General features: G+C 46.6%; 1 protein-coding gene across 1 annotated transcript in view; it reads right to left on the bottom strand.

Annotated features, from left to right (window-relative positions):
- Nucleotides 1–6198: 6198 nt before the first annotated feature.
- Nucleotides 6199–21967, bottom strand: part of ZER1 (zyg-11 related cell cycle regulator) — a 35114-nt gene continuing 19345 nt past the window's right edge. Inside the window, exons 8-16 of the mRNA XM_056538831.1 lie at nucleotides 21300–21473; nucleotides 19453–19668; nucleotides 18704–18745; nucleotides 15336–15455; nucleotides 15136–15251; nucleotides 14845–15033; nucleotides 10778–10875; nucleotides 10294–10396; nucleotides 6199–6924 (exon numbers count right to left, since the gene is read on the bottom strand). Coding sequence (XP_056394806.1) covers nucleotides 6867–6924; nucleotides 10294–10396; nucleotides 10778–10875; nucleotides 14845–15033; nucleotides 15136–15251; nucleotides 15336–15455; nucleotides 18704–18745; nucleotides 19453–19668; nucleotides 21300–21473 — 1116 coding nt within the window. The 3' untranslated portion in view covers nucleotides 6199–6866. The remainder of the gene's footprint in view (nucleotides 6925–10293; nucleotides 10397–10777; nucleotides 10876–14844; nucleotides 15034–15135; nucleotides 15252–15335; nucleotides 15456–18703; nucleotides 18746–19452; nucleotides 19669–21299; nucleotides 21474–21967) is intronic.

The raw sequence follows: 21967 nt of genomic DNA on the forward strand, positions 1-21967 counted from the left end.
AGGTGCAGGCCAAAAATGAAGTGCAAAGAGAAAATGGATCCGAAATGCCTGGCCGGCGGGGAGTGGGCAGAGCTAAATGCCGCGATTAGGCCGCAGCCGCGGCCTCAATTAGTGACCCACTGCACTCCAGTCGCCTCACAAGTGGAGGCGGCCGAAAGTGAAAGTAAACTGCCGGCCGCGTTCGTGCAGCGCACCCGACAGGGAAAGGGCACATAGGTTGAAGGTAGCGGTGGCCAGTGCATCGCTCGCTTATACAAGAGGAACTGCGGGCTGTGGGGCTCTGAAAAATGCACCTGGGTAAAGAGTGCTGGCCCCGGAGACTGACAGAGCACCCCAGACTTTAGGATGGCCAAGCAGGGGAAAACCGGTCCCTGGAACATGAGGTTTGGAGGAGTGGGCCCAAAACAGGGGGACTCCAAATGTTTATAACCCCAATAAAAGACCCCAGGAAAAAGAGGGGGAATGAGGAAAGAGGGGGAAAATATCCTGTCCCAGGAAAACTTACCTACCAATGTTTTCAGCCAGCTATTAAGCACCTGCATCATGCCAAGCTGAGACAGTGAGATGAGCAGGGAAGGTAGGGGGACCCTACCCTACCCAAGGTACAACCCCAGGTGCTGGCTGGTGGCGGGAAGGGGTTGACAGTGCATAACTCGATGCCCGTGTCCCTTCTTTGCAAATGGGGGAACAGCGAGCGCTATGCTCCTGAACCCCCACCTAAAAAGAGAGAAATTAAAAGGGAGGAAAAAATCTACATACACGTCCCTAGAATAGAAAATAAGAAAGTAAAAGACCCGTTCTGTCTGGAGAACTCCAGGCATGTGTTTGCCTCCTACGGACACTAAGCTAAAAACAGATTAGCTCAGAGCCTGTATATCCTGCCAGGAGGGGCAGACTTTCTTTTTGTTGCCTAGTGTCAGCAAGATATACCCATGGTCTCTGTGTCCCCCAATGGAGCCGACCGAGAAAATCTTATTCCTTCTAGTACTTATCAGCTGCTGTATGCTCCAGAGGAAGTTGTGTAGTTCTTTCCAGTCTGACCACAGTGTTCTCTGCTGCCACCTCTGTCCATGTCAGGAACTGTCCAGAGAAGGAGATGTTTGCTATGGGGTTTGCTGCTACTCTGGACAGTTCCTGACATGGACAGAGGTGGCAGCAGAGAGCACTGTGGTCAGACTGGAAAGAACTACACAACTTCCTCTGGAGCATACAACAGTTTAGTACAGTACCCCTTTAATAGCAGCATTACTCTTATCTAACGGCGCGGTCACTTCTTTATCTACCGATTGGCAGAAATGTGTCAACCCTTATGTAAAGATAGAAATAAGATCCGCGTTAGTTACAAAAACAGCGCCACCGCTGTCCACAGGTTGTGCGTAGTATTGCACATCCACCCTGAATAACAGTTAGTTAGTTAGTTAGGTCTGGAGGTGACATAGCTTCCCAACCAGTGTTGCCTCCAGCTGTTGCAAAACTACTAGTTGTAGTTTTGCAACAGCTGAAGGCAACGCAACTTTAACCCGCCATGAGAATACAACACACAGACTATTCCTTTTTAACATGGGGCTTTTATTATTTTAGGTCATCGATTGAGGCTTTTACAAAACATGATGCACAGTAGCACTAATTTACACCTGGCCTTACTACACCCACTTTGTTCAGCATGCCGCCCCCTGCAGGAGGTAACAAGACCCGATCCAGATAGAACACCTATAGAAATGAACAACACACCGTGAATATAATTCAGCTTGTAAAAGTTGAATTTGAAAATTTGAAGTTACGGAGTGGACTTGGTGCAAAAAAAAAAAAATGACGGAGCGATTTCCAAAACTTCAACGATCTTATAGGTGTTCAGGAGGCCCAGCAGTGGAATGCCCGTCCACGATAATAAGTACCCGAATATCTATGGCTATAAAAAGTCCCAAAAATTTGTGATACAAAAAAGAGCATGGGGTGTTCCTGCTCCACGGTCGCGCTTATCTTCTGCCTTAGGCACAAAAGGAAGGTAAAAGGTGAAGTCTCTGCTTAGTTTGCTTTGCTATTGGCGGTCCTTGTAGGGAAGACACAGATGTGGACCCTCTAAGGAACACTTCAGAACAAGCAAAAAAAAAAAGGTTATGGGGGAGGGAAAGTGTTCATAAGAGGAGACAAAACAGAAAATGAGACAATACACATACATAATTACAGCGTAAAATCCATGACTGCGACATTGCTAGCTTCACAACTGAGCGGCCATTTTGATTTTCTCTGATAACATTGTGGACGTCGTCATGACCCAACCCCCTCTCATTTAATAGGAACGGAGGCACAAGTGCTGCGCATGGCGTTCGCTTCTACGTAATCCACAGCCTCCCATAGACTTGCATTGAGGGGGCGTGGTGTGATGTCACGACCCCCGCCGCCGGCACCCAGCGTTCTAAACTAGGGATCGACCGATTATCGGCCAATACTCACGATTTTGGACTTTGCCGATAATGCCCCGCACCCCCCCCCGACCAGAGACCGCCGCCGCCGCCCCATTGCCTCCCCCATCCCCGGTTTTATAATTACCTGTTCCCGGGGTCGGCGCTACTTCTGGCTCCTACCTTACGCTGTGCGCTGCACAGTGACGAGTGACGTCCTCAACGCGAGGACACCGTCAGTGCGCACAGTGACAGCTCTGGACGTTGCTGGAGCCAGAAGTAGCGCGGACCCCGGGAACAGGTCATTATAAAACCGGGGATGGGGGAGGCAATGGGGCAGCGGCGGTGGTTGGACTAAGGACCGGCAGGGGGAGAGAAGCGGGCGGCGGGGGCGGCCTCTGGCCCCACAAAACCTGATGCAGTAAATTGATTTATAGCGCCCGCTGAAATAGCCGATAACTTATACCAGAATATCGGTATAAATTATCGGCTATCGGCCTTAAAGGGGTATTCCAGGCAAAACCTTTTTTTTATTTATCAACTGACTCCGGAAAGTTAAACAGATTTGTAAATTACTTCTATCAAAAAATCTTAATCCTTCCAATAGTTATTAGCTTCTGAAGTTTTCTGTCTAACTGCTCAATGATGATGTCACGTCCCGGGAGCTGTGCATGATGGGAAAATATCCCCATAGGAGCTGGACAGCTCCCGGGACGTGAGTCATCAGAAAGCAGTTAGACAGAAAACAGCAACTCAACTTCAGAAGCTAATAACTATTGTAAGGATTAAGATTTTTTAATAGAAGTAATTTACAAATCTGTTTAACTTTCCGGAGCCAGTTGATATATATAAAAAAAGTTTTTGCCTGGAATACCCCTTTAAAGTCTACAGATTATCGGTATCGGCCCTAAACAATCAGTATCGGTCAATCCCTATTCTAAACGAACGCTGGGTGCTGCACAGAGATTGCGGGGGTCCCAGTTGCGGGACTCCCACGATCAGACATCTTATCCCCTTATCCTTTGGATAGGGGATACGATGTCTAGAGGCGGAGTACCCCTTTAATGCACAGACTCAGCATACAACAGAGTAGGGCTCAGCACCCTTGACCTATATAGAAATGATTTACTGATACTAATTGTCAGGTTTTGAGTAGAATTAGGCTTTTAAGGGGTTATCCAAAATCAGGAGGCCATGATTTTTGCAGAGTAGCCCTGGCGTACCATAATCTCATATATGACAGACCTATTGTCTCTTATAGACCAGTGTTTCCCAACCGGTGTGCCTCCAGCTGTTGCAAAACTACAACTCCCAGCATGCCCGGACAGCCGTTGGCTGTCCGGCCATGCTGGGAGTTGTAGTTTTGCAACAGCTAAAGGCACCCTGGTTGAGAAACACTTAAAGGGGTACTCCCGTGGAAAACATTTTTTTTTAAATCAACTGGTGCCAGAAAGTTAAACAGATTTGTAAATGACTTCTATTTAAAAATCGTAATCCTTCCAGTACTTATTAGCTGTTGTATGCTCCACAGGAAGTTCTTTTCTTTTTGAACTTCCTTTCTGTCTGACCACAGTGCTCTCTGCTGACACCTCTGTCCACATCAGGAACTGTCCAGAGCAGGAGAGGTTTGCTATGGAGTTTGCTCCTACTCTGGACAGTTCCTAATATGGACAGAGGTGTCAGCAGCGAGCACTGTGGTCAAACAGAAAGGAAATTCAAAAAGAAAAGAACTTCCTGTGGAGCATACAGCAGCCAAGTACTGGAAGGATTAAGATTTTTGAATAGAAGTAATTTACCAATCTGTTTAACTGTTTAAATGATATATTGATACTAATTGTCAGGTTTTGAGTAGAATTAGGCTTTTAAAGGGGTTGTCCAAAATCAGGAGGCCATGATTTTTGCAGACTCGTCCTGGCGTGCCATAATCTCCTATATGACAGGCCTATTGTCTCTTAGGGTATGTTCACACTACGGATAATGATCGGAATCTCCGCTCGCAAAATTCCGCAAGCGGAGATTCCATTCTGGCTGCCGTCGCCGTAATACTTCGGCGGTAGGACCGCGCGGCACCGCACTGTCACCAATGACGGCTACGCAGTGTTCGCGGACTTCCGCGCAAGGAATGAACATGTTCTTTCTTTGCGCGGAACAATTTCAGCGGCGGAAATTCCGCAGTGTAAACAGGTCTCGCGGAAACCCATTCACACTGATGTTTACGTTCACAGCGCGTCATTCCGTTCGCGGCATTCCGCTCACGGAATTCTGCGGGAATTAAGTAGTGTCAACATACCCTTATAGACCAGTGCTTCCCAACTGGTGTGCCTCCAGCTGTTGCAAAACTACAACTCCCAGCATGCCCGCACAGCCAAAGGCTTATAGACAATACACTATGCCGTTTTACTACCAAGATCACTGCAAACATGTAAGAACAAGGTGAACGTCCTCCACTGAAATCCTTCGTGAAAATTTTCGGTAAGAACACATGAATAGGCCGTGATTACCTGGCAATGTCATAACTTATAAAAAATTCAGTACAGACTACAGTGAGCGGTAATTGCAAGCATATGGGAAATTTGGCCCGAGCCGATCTCATGGTGCCCTGTGGAGGAAACATTGGCAGTGGCCGTGTACAGTTTCTGCTCTTTTGTGTATTGATTTTCTTCAGGCTTCTCATATAGCGACTAAGCCTAGGACCTGGCGGTTTCTTTGTGGCTTTCGTCATCTGTCACCATATTGTTTTCTTGGAAGCTATTCCATGCCACAAAACACTTTCCATTATAACGTTGTATGTGTGTTACCTCTTGGAGGGTACCGAATTTCCTTGAATAGTCCCCTATAGGTGGCACTAGAGAGGCAGTTTTATATCTTCTGGAGGAGTGATGTAATGTATTGGTTCTAACACATAGGGTTTCTGTAGTGTGAGCTGCCATTTTACTTCCACGTGACGCTTAATAAACCAGTCTGGCAGAAAAAGGTGGGAAGTATACTTGCCAAGCTGTCGTCTGGTGAACTATGACAAGTGAAGACTTCCACAGACGGTGGGTGGATATCAGCGCTGACCAGGATGAGACGCGTCCAGTGGGTAAAAAGGGGATTTATTAAAACAAATGCAACGCGTTTCACCGCGCTTGCGCGGCTTCCTCAGGCAACGCCTGAGGAAGCCGCGTAAGCGCGGTGAAACGCGTTGCATTTGTTTTAAAGGCAAACTGTCAGCTTTCTCCTCCCGCACTAACCAGTGGTACTCGCTGATAGTGCTGGGGATGCTGATCAGTTTGCTCCTTACTGTGCCCAGATCCGCCGCGCCGTTCTGCCGTAATCTGCTATTTTTGGTATATGTAAATGAGGTGCTAACTGGCACCGGCCAGGCTAACTGGCAATGTGACGTCAGTGCCGCCTGCCGCAGCGCCGCCGCCCGGCTCATCAATATTCCTCCCCTCCCTCTTCTCCCCGGGGAGGAATATATTAACGAGCTGGGCGGTGCTGCGGCCGGCAGCACTGACGTCACATTGCCAGTTAGCCCGGTCTGTGCCAGTTAACACCTCATTTACATATGCTAAAAATAGAAGATTACGGCAGTACTGCGCAGCGGATCCGGGCACGGTAAGGATCAAACTGATCAGTGTCCACTGCACTACCAGCCAGTACTGCTGGTTAGTGCGGGGGGGAGAAAGTTGACAGTTTTCCTTTAAAACAAATGCAACGCGTTTCACCGCGCTTGTGCGGCTTCCTCAGGCGTTGCCTGAGGAAGCCGCGCAAGCGCGGTGAAACGGGTTGCATTTGTTTTAATCCCCTTTTTACTCACTGGATGACGTGTCTCATCCTGGTCAGCGCCGATATCCACCCACCGCTCTGTGGAAGTTCTCACTTGTCTTGTCTCGTATAGTCGGGGGAGGCTGCAGACCAGGCACTTACTCACTCACGCTGACTATTGTTGTGTGCGAGTTCACACAACCGCCTCTGGTAAGAGTTCCTCACTACACTAGTTTGAACCTTACATTGGCGATTTTACGCTACGGAGCGCTCTTCCATTTCTTTTTGGCTGGAGAACTATGGCCATGGTAGGGTTGGTGACAAGTGGAAGTACATAGGGCTCATTGATCTTTCTATCACCTAGATTCACGGAGTGTAGCTGTCTGTAAGGTGCGAGGAGCCCGTCTTCATGGTGGCTTCATTGTTTACCACATCCCCCGCCCGGAGGCTTTTATAGAAGTCTACATCAGATGTAGGGTTACCAATGGGATTATAGTCTTGCTTACTTGGTTGCTGACGTAGCTTTCTCTAGGAAACAACCCAAACGGAGAGAAATAAAACACCAATAACAATAGTTTCTTGTGCAAAGTAACTTCTTTCTGGTGTCTGGTGGTACTGGGTGCACACGTCCCCCCCTCCTGGTGTCACAGTAGAATAGAAGTGTTCTTGGTGTTGGGGGGCACAGAAGGATACATGTGGCTGCCTTCAGCTTCCTTATAGTAATGTGTCCATACTCTCTTCATTATAACTACTGCAATGCTCGATCACTTTCCTGGAAAAAAAAAAGAGAGATAGAAGTCATTTTTAGAGATGAGCGAACTTACAGTAAATTTGATTCGTCACGAACTTCTCGGCTCGGCAGTTGATGACTTATCCTGCATAAATTAGTTCAGCTTTCAGGTGCTCCGGTGGGCTGGAAAAGGTGGATACAGTCCTAGGAAAGAGTCTCCTAGGACTGTATCCATCTTTTCCAGCCCACGGGAGCACCTGAAAGCTGAACTAATTTATGCAGGATAAGTAATCAACTGCCGAGCCGAGAAGTTCGTGACGAATCAAATTTACTGTAAGTTTGCTCATCTCTAGTCATTTTGTAAAATGAAACAAATCACTAGTATATACCACATCTTTAGGTTGTTTTCTGGCCTAACAAGCCATTAATAATTGATTCTCCAATGGGCACCTCCGCAGATCAGAAGAGCCATGGTGTTGGAAGACTCAGCCCTTGTAACAGACTAGCAGCTCCCATTGAAAAAGAGCTGCTCTGCAGTTACCCAGCATCACCACTACATAGAGCGTATGGAATTAAAGGGGTACTCCACTCAACTTTTTTTTTTTATCAACTGATGCCAGAAAGTTTAACAGATTTGTAAATGACTTCTATATAAAAATCTTAATCCTTTCAGTACTTATCAGCTATTTTATGCTCCAGAGAAGGCGGGGTAGTTCTTTCCAATCTGACCGACAGCGCTCTCTGCTGACACCTCTGTCCATGTCAGGAACTGACCAGAGCAGGAGAGGTTTTCTATGGACAGTTCAGAGACTGGACAGAGGTGTCAGCAGAGAGCACTGTAGTCAGACATAAAGGAAATTCAAGAAAAGAAAGGAACTTCCTGTGGAGCATACAGCAGCTGATAAGTACTGGAAGGATTAAGATTATTAAATAGAAGGAATTTACAAATCAGTTTAACTTTCTGGCACCAGTTGATTAAAAAAACTAAAATATGTTTTCCAGTAGAGTACTCCTTTAAGGCTTTTGGCTCCTGAACATTGTTTATTTTCTGCCCATTAGCTGATCGTCAGGTGTGCCAAGTGTTGGCATCCCAGCGATCATTTATTGATGGCCTACCATGTGGATAGCGCATCAAAATTTTTTTGTCTAATTGGACAACTATTATTTTTATTAGCCAAAAAAAATAAATGAGACGTGAACATGTGACCCTATCCTTCTTGGCTTAGAATGCCCTCAAGTCTTTCCTTTATAAGTACAAGAACATCTGTTGTAGGGCCACAATGTCATTCATATTGGGGCACAGGATCGATAACTTACAAGGCTGACATGAGTTCTTTTGCATAGCACATGCATATATGCCTGAAGGGCCATCATCTAGATCAGTGTTTCCCAACCAGGGTGCCTTCAGCTGTTGCAAAACCACAACTCCTAGCATGCCCGGACAGCCGTTGGTTGTCCGGGAATGATGGGAGTTGTAATTTTGAAACAGCTGGAGACACCCTGGTTGGGAAACACTGATCTAGACGCAGCAATCGGGGCAGAGCCAACTTACACAGTACATTTACAAATTAACTTGTCCCCTGTTAAATATCCTCTTGCAATCTTTAAGATGTAAGGTTTTATGCCCAATATTAAGTATATTAATAAACTGTTGTCTGCATCTTCTCCAAACCCTCAGGGACTTTAAAGAACTTTGGCGCTGTTCCCAGCATAGTCTTATTACAGCTTCCTAAAATGTGGTGACATAAACTAGTTTAAGTAAATTGGGCCTGATCCAGAGGGGGGGGGGGGGGGGGGGGGACACTGCGCAGGGAACAAATTTTGGTCTACTGTGCTTTACCAGTGCTAAAATACACAGTCACTAGTGCTGCAGAGCCTTAAAGGGGTACTCAGGTGGAAAATGTTTTTTTTATTTTAATGAACTGGTGCCAGAAAGTTAAACAGATTTGTAAATTACTTCTACTAACAAATCTTTACCCTTCCCCTTCCAGTTCTTATTAGCAGCTGTATGCTATAGAGGAAATTCTATTCTTTTTGAATTTCTTTTTTGTCTTGTCCACAGTGCTCTCTGCTGACACCCGATGTCCGTATCAGGAAATGTCCTCATAGCAAACCTATGCTCCTCTGGGCAGTTCCTGACACGGACAGAGGTGTCAGCAGAGAGCACTGTTTTCCACCGGAGTACCCCTGATGCGCAGGATTTTCTGCTGCAGATTTCAATGTAAACTGAATGACTGAACACAGCTTGAAATCCTGCGCATCAATTCTGTGCAGAAAACTGTCCGTGTGAATAGACCCTAAAGGTTGTGATTAGTGGGGCCCCAAGGGTCGGCTTCACACCCATTAAAGGGGTACTCCGGTGGAAAACATATTTTTTATATCAACTGGTGCCAGAAAGTTAAACAGATTTGTAAATAACATCTATTAAAAAATATTTGTCCTTCCAGTACCTATTAGTAGCTGTATGCTACAGAGGAAATTCTATTCTTTTTGAATTTCTTTTTTGTCTTGTCCACAGTGCTCTCTGCTGACACCTGATGCCCGTATCAGGAACTGTCCAGAGCAGGAGAAAATCCCCATAGCAAACCTATGCAGCTCTGGACAGTTCCTGACACGGACAGAGGTGTCAGCAGAGAGCACTGTGGACAAGACAAAAAAAAGAAATTCAAAAAGAAAATAATTTCCTCTGTAGCATACAGCTACGAATAAGTAATGGAAGGATTAAGATTTTTAAAGGGTACCTCTCATCAAATAAACTTTTGATATATTTTAGATTAATGAATGTTGAATAACTTTCCAATAGCATGTTAATGAAAAATATGCTTCTATCTATTGTATTTTTCCCGATCAGTCCTGTCAGCAAGCATTTCTGACTCATACTGGAGTCCTAAACACTCAGAGCTGCCAGCCTGCTTTGTTCACAGCCAAACAGGCTGTGAACAAAGCAGGCTGGCAGCTCTGAGTGTTCTCCTTTGTGAACAAAGCAGACTGGCAGCTCGTAGTGTTTAGGACTCCAGCATGAGTCTGAAATGCTTGCTGCCAGGACTGGTAGGGAGACCCCTAGTGGTCATTTCTTCAAAATGGAAAATTAAATAGAAAGAAGCATATTTTTTAATAACATGCAATTGTAAAGTTATTCTGCATACATTAATCTATAATATATCAAAAGTTTTTTTGATGAGAGGTACCCTTAAAATAGAAGTAATTTACAAATATGTTTAACTTTCTGGCACCAGTTCATTAAAAAAAAAAATAAGTTTTCCACCGGAGTACCCCTAGTAACTAGTTATGGCGTATCCTAATGTCACTGAATTGAAAAAAAATAACTTTTTAATTAATTATATTTTGTCAATATAAAACCTTATAAGTGTAACCATTGATAGCATGCGTCTAGGATGTGGTGTACAATACCTGGCCATATCCTTGGTTTCTTGGCGTGTAGTGGTCATTTTGAGCACATCTAGCAGCAGAGGGAGTCCTCCTTCCTTGATCAACAGGGGGCAGTACTTGTCCGCTAAAGTAAAGGCAAGAAAAATGTATTAGAAACACGAATGGGTTCTCATTCCATTATACCAGTCAAATTCAAGACCAGGAGAACTGTAAATTTGGCACCTAGTCCTTCATGTGCCTGGTTTTTGGACATATCTAGCTGTACACTGGGTATATGCGGCCATCAATTTCTTTATACAATTGTACGCCGTACTTAGTAATTGTTTACATAACTTTATGCTACCCCTTTTATTCCTTGTAGCAGCCCTTCCCCCATGCTCCCCATTATTACAGATGTGCACCTATGCCTGTTCTTACTCCAATAGATGACTTCTGTTACCTAAAATAAAATGTATTATCTCCCATAATTATTCAGTAATAAGATAGGATGGGACGTAATACTCACAATATACAGATACAAGATTGTATAGGGCCCACGTCGCCCAGTGCTGGCTCACAGGGGAAACACTCTGGGGCAAAAGCCGTAGAATTGGCTCAAATGACCTTCAAAAAAAAGAAATTTGAGGGTATTAGGAATCATTGTAAAACATCAGAGATTCTGGTGGTTATTATAAGATGTGGCTTCCATCCTTGAAATGTGCCATGTTCTGTAGTCCCAATGCCCGGCTGGAATGTATAAATGCATAAAGCACGTTCCCCTTAGTGGGGGCTTCAGGGGATTTGGAACTTAGAACAAAAAAAGCAGGAGATCCAGCACTATTCTTTGCAGCTTTATTGTAACACAGCACTCGGATAAAATCGGCCAATACATCAAACGCGTTTCGAGCGCATGCGCTCGAAACGCGTTTGATGTGTTGGCCGATTTTATCTGAGTGCTGTGTTGCAATAAAGCTGCAAAGAATAGTGCTGGATCTCCTGCTTTTTTGTTCTACTATTGGGTGTTGGCTGGACACCGATCCGTGCACATTGGAGAGGTTTTGGTGAGCTGGACAAGTGTCTGTGAACTTTGATTTGGAACTTAGTATCAAAATGCAGAAACCAAGCCTGTGATAAAGTCATTTCTCGGTCGCTCTTCATTGGGGGACACTGATACTGATGGGTATATGCTCTTGCCACTAGGAGGCGCTGACACTAGGTAAAAAAGTCGTCTCCTCCCTGGCAGGATATACCCGCCCCCTGGAAGTGAGGTCATCAGTTTTAGCTAGTGTCAGTAGGAGGCAAGACACAGGTCTGGGTGCTCCCCAGACCTGGTCCTTTTTTTTATCATTTTCAAGTAAGGGATGTTTAGTTAGGCTTTTTATCTCCCTTTTATTTCCCTTTTTCTTCAGGTGGGGGTTCAGGATAATGGCGCTACCTGTTCCCCCATATGCAACAAAGGAGCACAGACAGGCTACAAGTATGTACTGTTAACCCCTTCTCAACAACAGCCAGCGCTTGGAGGTTGTACCCTGGGTCCGGGTCCCCTACTTGCATCTGCTCGCCCCACTATCTCAGCCTGGTATGATGCAGCGTGGCCATAAGCTGGCTGAAGCCGTCAAGGGGTGAGTACGTGGCAACTGAGGAGAGTATGCAGCAGCAGCACACTCTGTTCACCTTTCTAAGAGTTCCACTGTCTTCCATACTGCCGGACTTTTGGATGATCTGCGGTTTCTTTCGGACCGGCTGTCTTGGTACCCTACTACTTTAGGGAGGAATCCATGTCTGTGTCCCTACGTATACTACCATCCCTTTGCACCTGTGGAGCCCACCTTCCTTTCTGTCGGTGGGGTGTGCCTCCGGCCTTCCTTTGATCTTGTTTCCAAAGGTCTGTGGCGGTTAAGCACCTCTGTTCTGGCATGGGGCCTTGCGGGGCACCACAGTCAGTTCAGCGCCCCCCCCCCCCCCATGCCTCCAGGTATTTTTTGGCGCCTGGCTCTGCTGCCTTACACATGACCGGACTGGCTAAGTTGGCGCCCATCTGCTGCTCCTACAGTACCATGCTGCTCCTTCTGATCTTCATACTGGGGTATGGGGATCAGAAGGCTTGGCATGGTCAGTGCCTGATCTTGACCACCCCTTATTTTCCCCTCCACTAGGGGGACTTTTTCACTGGGCGCTTTCTACTGCCAAGTTGGAGCCATCTCTCTTCCCGCTATATAGGTTGAGTTTCTGGCTGGGAGCATTCAAAAGAGCCTTCCGCTGTCTATGCCTGTGTGCTTTCTGCCCACTATTGCAGCCTGGCTCTATTTCTGTTTCTTGGTTATCTACTGCTGCTCATGCAGCCTTGGCACTCTCCTCTGTTGGAGGGGTTTATGCAATCAGGTATGGCTCGGCGACGGCTGGTCTAGCCACTGTCTGTCATTTGGGTCCTGCCATTGCTCTCCTCCCCCCCCCCCTCGGCACAATCTCCCTAGTAAGGTGTGTTCCTTCTTCCCATGACGGTGTCAGTTGCGCTACACTGACACCGCAGTCTTCTGGAGTAACCTTCCTCTCCAGAGCCTGGGAGTCTCAGCCGGGTTCCCTTTTGCTTCCCTCTCCGTTCCCGTCCTGACGGTTGTTGTTTCGGAGCTCTCTGGTCTGCTTGGACCAAGGGTCCAAGACCAGTTGGTCTCCTTATCTTGGACACTATTTTGGGATGCTTTGGCGTGCCTTCTTTTCTAGGTCGGCCATCCTGGTTCCTTGGGCTTTAGCGACAGTTGAGGTCTTGGGCATGTGTAGCGGTCCTACCCAGACTTCTCCGCAATCCATTTATGGGGCGGTCTTTCTGTACTGCACTTCTTCTAGTTTCAGCACGGATGTTTGTCACCTGGAGCGTTGGTTTTACTAACCCTTTGGAGACTCTGGAACACCAGGAGACTCTGGAACCTTTAGTTCCCATTTCGGCTGCCCAGGTGTTCCGGGATGCTCCTTTTCAAGGTCTTCCGCTCCTTTCTTGACCGTTTATTCTTCCGTGTCCATCTTCGAGGTGACTCAGGAACCTCCAGTTCACATGTCTGTCGCTCCGGTGTTCCGGGATGTCCCCTTTTCAGGGCATTCCGCTCCTTTTTTAGCCGTTATTACCTTCCGTCTCCTCCTTCGGGGTCCATCTTTTCTCGAGATGGAGGGCGTTCTGGTCGTCCATATTACGCCTGTCCAGCTGTTTCGCTTCCCGGGGGCTCATTGGAGGCCCCTGGATGGGGGTTTTGGGTCTGCAGATGTTCAGATCATCGATCTTCTGCACCAGGCCATCGATCTACTGCACCAACTAGTTTCCGTCTTTTTCCAGTGGTTTTCTGGTCTCCGCCTTCTGTGCTCGCCTTCTGCTCAGGCGTACGCTGCTTTCCTGGTGTTTTTCCGCCATGTTCTCTTCTCGGTTGACTCTGGATAGGGTTCTCTTTTTGTGCCTTTTTCCATTTTTGTTTTACAGCCGGGTTAGCACTCTGTCTACTTCTGTGTTCCTTGGAGTTGATTTCCTACCTCCATGGTTCCGCCCCATCTTGCTTATTGGTCGACTCTTTCTTGTCTTTCTATACCGGGGGTTTAGAGTCTCTGCCACGGACGGTCCCTTCCTTTGGTGTCCCAAATGAAGAGCAACCAAGAAAAGGAGATATTTTTGTACTCACTGTAAAATCTCTTTCTCATAGCCTTCATTGGGGGACACCGCACCCACCCATTTCTGCATTTGTCCTGTTATTCTTTTACGGTTATTGTTTTTTTTTTATTCGGGATTCCTTTCAAGGTCCTTTGGACATATTTCTTGGTTGGCTTCTCCTACTGCATTGTGACAAAACTGATTACCTCACTTCCAGTGGGCGGGTATATCGTGCCAGGGAGGTGCCGACTTTATTTCCTAGTGTCAGCGCCTCCTAGTGGCAAGAGCATATACCTATCAGTATAGGTGTTCCCCAATCAAGGCTACGAGAAAGAGATTTTATGGGGAGTACAAAAAAAAATCTCCTTATTAAAAGGCATTATCCCAAGATTCCAACTTACCACCTGTCCACAGGATAGGTACTTAAAGGGGTACTCTGCTCCTAGACATCTTGTCCTCTTTCCAAAGGATAGGGAATGAAACATACATGCATGCATGACCACAGCTGTATTCACTGAGATGACAAAGGACTCCTGTCCTTGTGATCGGTGGAAGTCCCTGCAGTCAGACCCCCACAGATCAGACTTATCACCTATCCTGTGTAGGGGTAATAAGATTTGATCTTGGGATAATCAATTTAAAGGGAATCTGTCATCTTTTTCATGCTGCCCAAACCACAGGCAGCATGAAACAGGAGCAGGGTCCCAATACACTATGGTTTAATCCATTGTTTCCCAACCAGGGTGCCAGCCGTAGTTTTGCAACAATGAGGCACCCTGGTTGGGAAACACTGGTTTAATCTGATGTGCTCGGTTTCAGGTCATAATTTAGAAAAGCTGCTAGGACCCAGGTAAGTAGTCACAGGGGACGTTTTCCACAGCTGGCCAGAACAGAAGAGAGAAAACAAAAGAAGGTTGAGTACAAAAGGGAAAACTAAAAGGTAAAATAGTTGTTCCTCTGACCGGTAGTTGATATTTCTTCTGGAGCTTATATCCCAGCTCTGAATGGCGTCCCACATGCGTTCGTCCACCTCTTGGCGTGTGGGTTCTGCAATAAACCAAGCCTCAGGACCATCAAACATTATGTGTGACAGCACCCCACAGGCGTTGTAGGAGACTTCAATCCCATCAGCTTTACTTTCCAGGAGATTGCTGACAAGAGGAAGAAGAGCAAAAGTTAGAACAATATCCCGCCTGTAAAAAAAAACAAAAAAAAAAAAAAAAACAGAATGCAACTAAGGCAAAGGAAAGTACCTAAAAACAGTAATAAACTGTGATGTCATCAGCTGGGGGCGCAGCTCGCGGACTTCTGCCACGTTTCCCAAAAGTCCCAGCATGTTACGATGCAGTTCCTGCTTCTCTGGGAATTCCTGAGAATTACAAAGGGAGCACTTGGTTATGTTTTACACCAGTGCGAAAGAAAGATGCAAAGAAGTGAAAGTGGGTACACTCACACGTAGACAGTCGAGAAACAGCTTCATGCCGCCATAGTTGAGGAACATCTCACAGTTATCTGGGGTCTCATCTGTGATGTTCCATAGGGCGCTCCAGGAAAACTCCATCACCTGGTCACACTGCCAAGTAAGAAAAAAGGGAATGAACCATTTCTTATAAGGATATGTTCAGACTACGGATTACGAACGGAATCTCTCAGAATTCCACAAGCGGAGATTCCATTCTGGCGCCTGCCACCGCAATACTTCGGCGCTAGGAACGCACGGCACTGCGCATTGGCGGCTATTCAGTGTTCGCGGACTTCCACGCCAAGAATGAACATGTTCTTTCTTTGCGCTTAACAATTTCAGCGGCGGAATTGTCTGAAATTCCGCAGTGTGAACGGGTCTCACGGAAAACCATTCACGCTGATGTTTATGTTCACAGCACGTAATTCCGTTCCGTGCGCAGAATTCCGTGGGAATTACGTAGAGTGAACATACCCTAACAGCACTGAGTCCAAGAATTTACTAAAGGGCTGTTTCCATCTCATAAAGTTATGTCAAATTGCTACTAGGTCATGATGTCCTATTGCTACTATAGTAGGTATGACCTGTGAGACCCCACTGATCCAGAGAATTACGGAGCCCCAGTGGTGATTTAATGCTGTGTCTTAAAATTTTCATAACCTAGTGGGACCCTGGCCACTAGATGTATAAGGAACTGTAGCCGTCCCAATTGACTTAAAGGGGTATTCCGGCTTTATACATCTTATCATAGACATGAATGGAGGGGGCGTGGCGTCACATCCCCAGCGGCAGGACCCCTACAATCATACATCTTATCCCCTATCCTTTGCATAGGGGATAAGATGTATAAAGCTGCAACAAGCCCTTCCTTCTTAAGATCAGTGAGGGTCCCAGAGGCTGGACCACTGCTAATAATAAGTCTTTACTTTACATAGCACACACAGATTCCGCAGCAGTGTACACTGTTCCCCACTGGGGCTCATAATCTAATTTCACATATTATCAGTACGTTTTTGTGGTGTGGGAGCAAACCCACACAGACACATGGAGAACATACAAACTCATTGCAGATATTGTCCTTGGTGAGATTTGAACCCAGGACCCCGGCGCTGCAAGCAAACAGTGCTCACCACCGAGCTGCCCTGATCATAAAGCGAGGCCATCATATTTTGAGATGGGAATAACACTTTAATAACTTCTGAGCATGTCAAATGAAGAGCTGTTCTGAGATCAGAATAAAGGGTCTGCTTATTTTAGGAAGCCGCACTACTCTTGTTCACGGGCCATATATGTTTTGCAGCTCCGCACCATGCACTATAATGGGGCTGAGCTGCAAACCAGACACAGCCTATGGACTGGAGTGGCATTAGATATATCTGCAGTGTTATAGTTTAAGGGATATCTGCAGCATTAGGCTATGTTCACACGGTGGAATGTTTGTGCGGAATTCTGCCTTATTATTCTGCACAGACTGTTGCAGCAGAGTGTCACTGATTTCAATCGGATTCTGCTGCACTGTTCACAAAATTACTTCTATTTAAAAATCTTAACCCGTCCAGTACTTATCAGCTGCAGTATACTACACAGGAAGTTCTTTTCTTTTTGAATTTCCTTTCTGTCTGACCACAGTGCTCTCTGCTGACACCTCTGTCCATTTTAGGAACTGTCCAGAGTAGGAGCAAATTCCCATAGCAAACCTCTCCTGCTCTGGACAGTTTCTGAAACGGACAGAGGTGTCAGCAGAGAGCACTGTGGTCAGACAGAAAGGAAATTCAGAAATCCAGATTCCGGCGCCCGCAAAAAGAAGGACTTGTCCGTCCTTTTTGCGGATTTCACTCGAAAATGTATTGCTGTCTATGGGATGGTGCATTTCTGAGCGGTCCTAGCGCCTGCAGGATTATTCAAATGTGCGGAATGTCTGTCTGTGTCTTCCTTGCAGACATTCCGCACATTTTACGCCACGTGAACATGGCCTTATAGATGTACCGTATATACTCGAGTATAAGCCGAGTTTTTCAGCACGATTTTTCGTGCTGAAAACACCCCCCTTGGCTTATACTCGAGTGAACTCTCCACCCGCAGTGGTATTCAACCTGCGGACCTCCAGAGGTTTCAAAACTACAACTCCCAGCAAGCCCGGGCAGCCATCGGCTGTCCGGGCTTGCTGGGAGTTGAAGTTTCGAAACCTCCGGAGGTCCGCAGGTTGAAGACCACTGTGGCCTTCGACATCATCCAGCCCCCTCTCACCCCCCTTTAGTTCTGTACAGTACTCACCTCCGCTCGGCGCTGGTCCGGTGCGGCAGGACTGTCCAGAGAGGAGGTCGTCCGGTGGGATAGTGGTTCCGGGCTGCTATCTTCACCGGGGAGGCCTCTTCTAAGCGCTTCGGGCCCGGCCCCAGAATAGTCACGTTGTCTTGACGACGACGCAGAGGTACGTTCATTACCAACGTACTTCTGCGTCATCGTCAAGGCAACGCGTCTATTCTGGGCCCGAAGCGCGGAGAAGAGGCCTCCCCGGTGAAGATAGCAGCCCGGAACCACTATCCCACCGGACGACCTCCTCACCGGACAGTCCTGCAGCACCGGACCAGCGCCGAGCGGAGGCGAGTACTGTACAGAACTAAAGGGGGTGAGAGGGGGCTGGATGATGTCGAAGGCCGCAGTGGTCTTCAACCTGCGGACCTCCAGAGGTTTCAAAACTACAACTCCCAGCAAGCCCGGACAGCCGATGGCTGCCCGGGCTTGCTGGGAGTTGTAGTTTTGAAACCTCTGGAGGTCCGCAGGTTGAAGACCACTGAGGGCGGATGATGACAAGAGGATGATGAAGGGGGGTGGGGAAGATGACAAGGGGATGATGAAGGGGGGTGTGTGGGATGATTACAAGGGGATGATGAAGGGGGGTGGGGATGATGACAAGGGGATGATGAAGGGGGGGTGTGGGATGATGATGAAGGGGGGTGGGGATGTTGACAAGGGGATGATGAAGGGGGGGGTGTGGAATGATGACAAGGGGATGATGACAGGTGATGATGATGAGGGTCTGGATGATGACAGGTGGTGATGATGATGATGTTAATGACGGGGCTCTGGATGATGATAGGGGGGGATGATGTATTTCCCACCCTAGGCTTATACTCGAGTCAATAACTTTTCCTGGGAGTTTGGGTTGAAATTAGGGGCCTCGGCTTATACTCGGGTCGGCTTATACTCGAGTATATACGGTAAATCATTAGGGCCACTTGCCTTTGGATGACGTTACCCACATCTGCACTCTACATTGAGTAGTGCATTATTTTTAATTTTTTTGGGAAAGGATGGTGGAACAAACACACATACAAGGCAGAAGTGACATTACTTACTGTTTTGTCCTGTAACTTCTTCTGAATCAGCTTAAGCATAGTCTGTGCAGATAAAAGCAAAAGGCTTAGTGTAAAAAAAAAAAAAAAAAAAAAAAAAAAACAAACAAACAAACATGCAAATAAAATAAATGATTTTACTCCACCAGAAAACATTTTTTTTAAATCAACTGGTGCCAGAAAGTTAAAAAGACTTTTAAATTACTTCTATTTAAAAATCTTAACCCTTCCAGTACTTATCAGCTGCTGTATACTACAGAGGAAGTTCTTTTTTTTTTTTTCCTTTCTGCCTGACCACAATGCTCTCTGCTGACACCTCTGTCTATTTTGGGAAGTAGAGCAAACCCCCATAGCAAACCTATCCTGCTCTTGACGGTTTCTGCAACGGACAGAGGTGTCAGCAGAGAGCACTGTGGTCAGACAGAAAGGACATTCAAAAAGAAAAGAACTTCCTGTGGAGCATACAGCAGCTAAGTACTGGAAGGATTAAAGATTTTTAAATAGAAGTAATTTACAAAATCTGTCCAACTTTCTGGCACCAGGTGATTTAAAAAAATAAATAAATAAAAATTCCAGGGGAGAACCCCTTTAAGTGTCTAACACTTACCACAGTGTTTCTCAACCAGGGTGCCTTTAGCTGTTGCAAAACTACAACTCCCAGCATGCCCGGACAGCCGTAGGCTGTCCGGGCATGCTGGGAGTTGTAGTTTTGCAACAGCTGGAAGCAACTGGTTGGGAAACACTTGACTTACCATGACAAAGCCCATCTTGCCCACGGCCTCCTTGTGGTCATTGTCCACCTGGCAGACGAGAGCATTGCAGAGGTGAACCGCGATCCGCTGGATGGACTCGTCTTGCCGGGTGGGGATGAGGATGTTCAGCAGCAGCTCATTCACTCTCTGGTACTGGAACTCCAGCTCCTCGGGGATCCCAAAATTACATAATGTGAGGCAGCAGTTCCTCTGCACCTGGTGGAATCCAGAGACAATTATAGGTTTTCCTACAGTAGCGGATGTGGAGGCTTATACAATTAGGCTGGGTTCACACTACGTTTTTGCCATACTGTTTTCAATCCGTTTTTCTAAAGAAGACCGTATGGCAAAAAAACGGATGGAACAGGATGGAAAAAAGTAAACTGTATGCGTTTTTAAACAGTATACTGTGCATACAGTTCCGTCAGTTTTTATAGAAAAAAATCCCATACGTTTTTGAAAATTCTGTCCATTTTTAATGGGAGGGGTCTTGGGTGGGGACTTTAGGATTCAAATGCGCATGTGCAAAGTAAAAACATATATGTTTTCCCCGTATGGAACCGTATACATGTGCGTTTCCCATTGACGTCCATATAAAAAAAAAAACGTATTCCTGATGCTGCACGCTAAAAGGTGTAAATGCAAAAATATTCCAAATGCCAGAATTGCTGATTTTGGTCAAATCACGTCCCTGAATAAACGTAATAAAAAGTGGGGGGGAAAAAAGCCAAATACAGTGGTCCCTCAACATATGATGGCAATTTTACTGGGGGGAAAAAGTCGGTGCGTCTTATACGGCGAATACACCCCTATCGCGGCGGTCCCTGCAGCCATCAACGGCCGGGACCCGCGGCTAATACAGGACATCACCGAACGCGGTGATGCCCTGTATTAACCCTTCAGACGCAGTGATCAAAGCTGACCGCCGCGTCTGAAGGGAAAGGGACACTAACCCGGCTGTTCAGTCGGGCTGTTCGGGACCGCCGCGATTTCACCGCGGCGGTCCCGAACAGCCCGACTGAATAGCCGGGTTAGTGCTTACAGGACACCGGGAGGGACCTTACCTGCCTCCTCGGTGTCTTCTCCGTTCAGAGATCCCCTGTATGGCCGGCACTCTCCTTCCTCGTCATCACGTCGTCGCGTACGTGCGTCGGCGTGCGTAACGACGTGATGGCGGCGACGGAGAGCGAGGATACCCAGCCGGCAGCAGAGACGTTCCGGAGCGACGGGGAAACGGCGACAGCGATGGAGCGACATCCAGGGCAGCGGTGACGGGTCCGGAGCGGCGGGGACACGTGAGTATTACCGCCTATGCAGCGGTCTTCAATCTGCGGACCTCCAGATGTTGCAAAACTATAACTCCCAGCACGCCCGGACAGCCAACGGCTGTCCGGGCATGCTGGGAGTTGTAGTTTTGCAACATCTGGAGGTCCGCAGGTTGAAGACCACTATTGGGTTCAAAATCTTTATTTTTTTAGATTTTGCACCTATAAATTGGGTGCGTCTTATACGCCGGTGCGTCCTATAGGGCGAAAAATACGGTACACGCCAATGAAAAGTACAACGAGTCCCGCAAATAAGAAGCCCTAATACAACTTTGTCAGTGGTAAAATAAAAAAATAAAAAGTCATGTGTCTTAGAATGTGAGGATCAAAAAAACGTGGACCAAAAAATGTAATAAATAATGTTGCTTTAATAGATGTGATGACATCATCAGATCCTGTTTTTTATTTTTTTTCCCCCCTATCTTTGTATTACTCCGATGGACTTTAAAAAAAAAAATGGGCTTCTGCAAAAACTTCTCTGCTTTGCATATAAAGTACAATACAGTATGAATAACAGCTTACTGTGACTTCTTGGTAGGATTCCATGCCATTCAGCACGACCTGGATAACCTGTCGCCGGAGCCGGACACTCTGCTCGCCGCGGTATTCGGCGTTCGTCAAGTAGAAGAGGGCTGCACTCCCGGTAACCTGGATGGTTTTATCGTACTTGTGACATTTCAAGGCTGCGATCACCAGCTACAAGGAAAAGGGGAAAGACTTCAGCATGTCAACCTCTTTCCAAACAGTGTGTCTCCAGCTGTTGTAAAACTACAACTCCCAGCATGCCCTGACGGCCGTTGGCTGTCCAGATTTTTTTTTTAAAATGTTCCCCTGCAAATGTAAGCAGATTTACTGGCCTAAAGTCTGAGAAAGCTGAGTGACCTCTATACTGATACAGGTAGTCACCCAGCTTTCCCAGACTCCTGAACAACAGATACGTCTACTAATTCTGCCATCCGAGAATGGAGGACGCGCATGAGCACATACACCATTCAGGCTGGGAGTTGTAGTTTTGCAACAGCTAAAGGCACCCTGGTTGAGAAACACTGTGGTAAGTGTTAAACACTTAAAGGGGTACTCCCCTGGAAAAAAAAAAAAAAGGTTTTTAATCAACTGGTGCCAGAAAGTTAAACAGATTTGTAAATTACTTCTATTTAAAAAATCTTAATCCTTCCAGTACTAATTAGCGG

The sequence above is a fragment of the Hyla sarda genome, chromosome 9 (assembly GCF_029499605.1).
Source record: "Hyla sarda isolate aHylSar1 chromosome 9, aHylSar1.hap1, whole genome shotgun sequence".
NCBI classification, from domain to species: Eukaryota; Metazoa; Chordata; class Amphibia; order Anura; family Hylidae; genus Hyla; species Hyla sarda.